Source organism: Daphnia magna, unplaced genomic scaffold (genome assembly GCF_020631705.1).
Source record: "Daphnia magna isolate NIES unplaced genomic scaffold, ASM2063170v1.1 Dm_contigs346, whole genome shotgun sequence".
NCBI lineage: Eukaryota > Metazoa > Arthropoda > Branchiopoda > Diplostraca > Daphniidae > Daphnia > Daphnia magna.
The window spans coordinates 1-3,095 of record NW_025533260.1 but is presented as its reverse complement, the minus strand read 5'-3'; the positions used below and the strand labels follow the sequence as shown (position 1 = coordinate 3,095).

The window sequence follows — 3,095 nt, the reverse complement described above, 5'->3', positions numbered from 1 at the left end:
AAGGGAGGAGCCTATGGTAACAGACGTTCTAGTTTAAAAACGGCGGGTTCTTTAAATATTCTGTGTAAAAACTATTCCATAATTTCGTTGTAAAAATGGTTCGTGTCTACAAGAGAAAAAAGGCTAAACCACCACCTACTGATGCTGAGATAGTTTCTGCATTACTTTTGATTAAAACTAGTGGTAAATCATTAGGAGAAGTTGCTTTAACAAGTGGTATACCAAAAAGCACACTTTTTGGTTATTCGAAACGGTTTCCAGACTTTTCAAACCTACCACCTGATACCAAAATTAAACCAACATTTCACCATCTGCAAGTGCTGAAAACAGAACACGAGCAAGAATTGACTGATTACTTGATTGTATCACAACTAAGAAGCCATGGCTTGACCCCAAAAAAACTGAAACTTCTCGTGTACTCTTATGCTGTTTTTAATGGTATCCCGGTCCCTCCAACTTGGCTGCATAAGAAAACAGCTGGAAAAGATTGGTTTAGTAGTTTTCTAAAACGAAACAAGAGGCTATCAATTCGTAAACCTGAAGCAACAAGCCAGGCTAGGGCAGCTGATTTAAACAAAGTTGTAATGAAAAACTTTTACGACCAGGTATTTAGATTAATTTCTTTCAATAGTTTCTTTTTTACTTAATCTTTGAAATTTCTTGTAGGTGGATGAGCTATATGAAAAACACAAGTTTGATGCAGATTCCGTTTTCAATGCAGATGAGACTAATAACACAACTGTAGTTGAACCAGCAAAAATTATTGCACAAAAAGGCACTCACCAGGTATAATTTTTGGTTAAATTTGTGTTATGATTTCTAAATATGAACATAATAATATGAATTTCATAATTTCAGGTTTATCAAATGACTTCTCAAGAAAGAGGTGTAAACGTGACAATGTTGCCCTTCGTAAATGCTTCTGGAAAGTTATTCGGTGGTGTTTTTGTATTCCCACGTAAGAAAGTGAGCGAGAAAATGAAAAACTTGCCAGAAGGCTTTATTGCATTAGCCCACTCTTCAGGATGGATGACAGAGGAAAATTTTTTGATCGCTCTGAAACATTTTCATTCCCAAGTTCAAAGTAGGCCTACTAAAGAAAAGCCTATATTGTTGTTCCTCGATAACCACATCAGCCATATGGGTTATTCCATTTGTATTTTCGCCAAAGAAAATGGCATAATTCTTCAAACATTGCCCCCTCACACTTCTCATGCTTCACAGCCATTGGACAGAACTACCTTTGGCCCATTTAAGTCCAATCTTGCAGATAGTCACTCGGATTGGATGAGGGAACATCCAGGTCAACGCATTTCAATTTATGAAATCCCTCTTCTTTCAAAACCTGCTCTGCAACGTGCATTTACTGAGAAAAATATCAAGAAAGGGTTCAAGGCAACAGGCTTATTCCCTTTTAATCGTAATGCCATTCCTGACAGCATGTATGCTCCTTCTATCGTAACTGATTTACCAGGTATGTAAGTGTTTTCATTACATTTACTCCTATTTTCATAAATTAATGTCGACTTTACCACATTATACCTACAGCGCCAACTGAGGTTAATTCTCGTCAAAATGGTTTAACTATCTGTAATGCTATCCAGCATCTTCCCATCTCAGGTAAGTTATTTAAATGTATTCTAATAACAATCAACGTTATTAAAGTAATATCCCTTTTTGCATGTAATAGTAAACCAAACATTGCGATTTGAGATGCCATCTTCTATAGCTGCCCAGCATACCACAGTGGCAACCCAAGAACCTCCAAAGAGTCATTATTTATTGACAGTTTCATCAGCTGGACAGTTGACGTTGAGTCCAATCAGCGTTTCCCCTGTTGCTCAGCCACAAGCAGGTCCTCCTTCTGAAATTAGGTCATCTAGTTCTACGCCAATTATTCAGACGGAACATGAAAGAACAACGCCAACTGGGTCACCCTCAACAATTAATGATATGGCTTCTCCTACTGCAAGTTTGCCTAACCAGCTCAGCCCCCAACAGCTGCTAACTACTCCAGTAAAATTTCGCGAGCCTCACTCTTTTCGTCCACACGATTTTCTGCAATTGCCACAAGTAGCACAAAATGGCCCAAGAAATTCCAATCATAATAAACGACTTGGGGCATCACGATGTTTGACCAGCTCTCCAGAAATAAAACGAATTCGAGAGGAACATGAAGAAAAGGAGCGGAAGCTAAAAGCAGCAGAGAATCGGAAGATAGCCAAAGCAACAAAAGCAAAAGCAGCTGAAGGAAAAAGGAAATCAAACAAAGTACACAGTGTGGAAGAGGTAATCAAAATTTTTGTTTGTTATATTTTTTAAACCAATGATGCATTTCTTTGTTAACTGAAATAATTATATAATTTTCAGGATCAATACTTCGAAACTACACCTGCAGTTTCGAATCCACAACAGGGAAGGAAAAGAACCTCCAGAGTACTACGGTACGATAAGGAAAATGTGTCATCAATCAATCTAGTGGAAGAAGAAGAGGACCTTCCCAGTGAACCACGTAATAGTCCAGTTGTCCCAAGAAGGGAAAGAATAACTCGAGCAGTAAAGCAAAATAGAATGCGTAATGTATGTGGTCGTTAACCATGTCTTCGTGTTTGTTTTCTTGATAAGTATACCAAATAAGGTTTCAATACAACACAATTAATCGATTGAACCTCTCTTGTGTTTTTATTTCCCTGATCAAGAAATCAATGTTTCAATGCAGTTTACTTAATCGGTGAATCAAAGTGAATCACCTTTCTTCAAAACAATCGTTTGCAACTTAATTGGGATTTGGGAAATAAGAGACTTTACATAACCATCTTTTTCAGTTAAAGAAACAAATGTGGTTCTGATTTCTTCATAAAGAGCTTTTTCACTGTGTACACGCATTTCTTGTTCGTCGAAGTCTGTCAAAATTTCTAAGAACACTGAATCAATTGGCATCAAATCACCACTAGCTGGTGGCCAGCTATCCAAAACAGACATTCTTGGATTATCTCCGATCCATTTAGTTACTTTGAGACTGCTATAAACTGGATATCTAAAATGATAAGAATTGTTACATAGGAAATGAACATTAAGTTTTCATATAAACAATA

At 37.2% G+C, this 3,095-nt stretch overlaps 1 protein-coding gene across 1 annotated transcript; it reads left to right on the top strand.

Annotated features, from left to right (window-relative positions):
- Positions 1-584: 584 nt before the first annotated feature.
- LOC116934982 lies at positions 585-2,668 on the top strand. Its single transcript, XM_045167869.1, has 6 exons — positions 585-605; positions 667-786; positions 859-1,474; positions 1,549-1,620; positions 1,691-2,289; positions 2,371-2,668. The coding sequence occupies exons 1-6, from the start codon at positions 585-587 to the stop codon at positions 2,593-2,595; spliced, it is 1,653 nt and encodes a 550-aa protein (XP_045023804.1). The 3' UTR covers positions 2,596-2,668.
- Positions 2,669-3,095: the final 427 nt, after the last annotated feature.

What these genes read in the sequence shown, in the direction of transcription:
- LOC116934982 (XM_045167869.1), top strand. Translation starts at nt 585, where the DNA reads ATGAAAAACTTTTACGACCAG. An exon ending in TATCGTAACTGATTTACCAG is followed by an intron (nt 1,475 to 1,548) that starts GTATGTAAGTGT and finishes TTATACCTACAG; the next exon opens with CGCCAACTGAGGTTAATTCT. An exon ending in AAGTACACAGTGTGGAAGAG is followed by an intron (nt 2,290 to 2,370) that starts GTAATCAAAATT and finishes TATAATTTTCAG; the next exon opens with GATCAATACTTCGAAACTAC.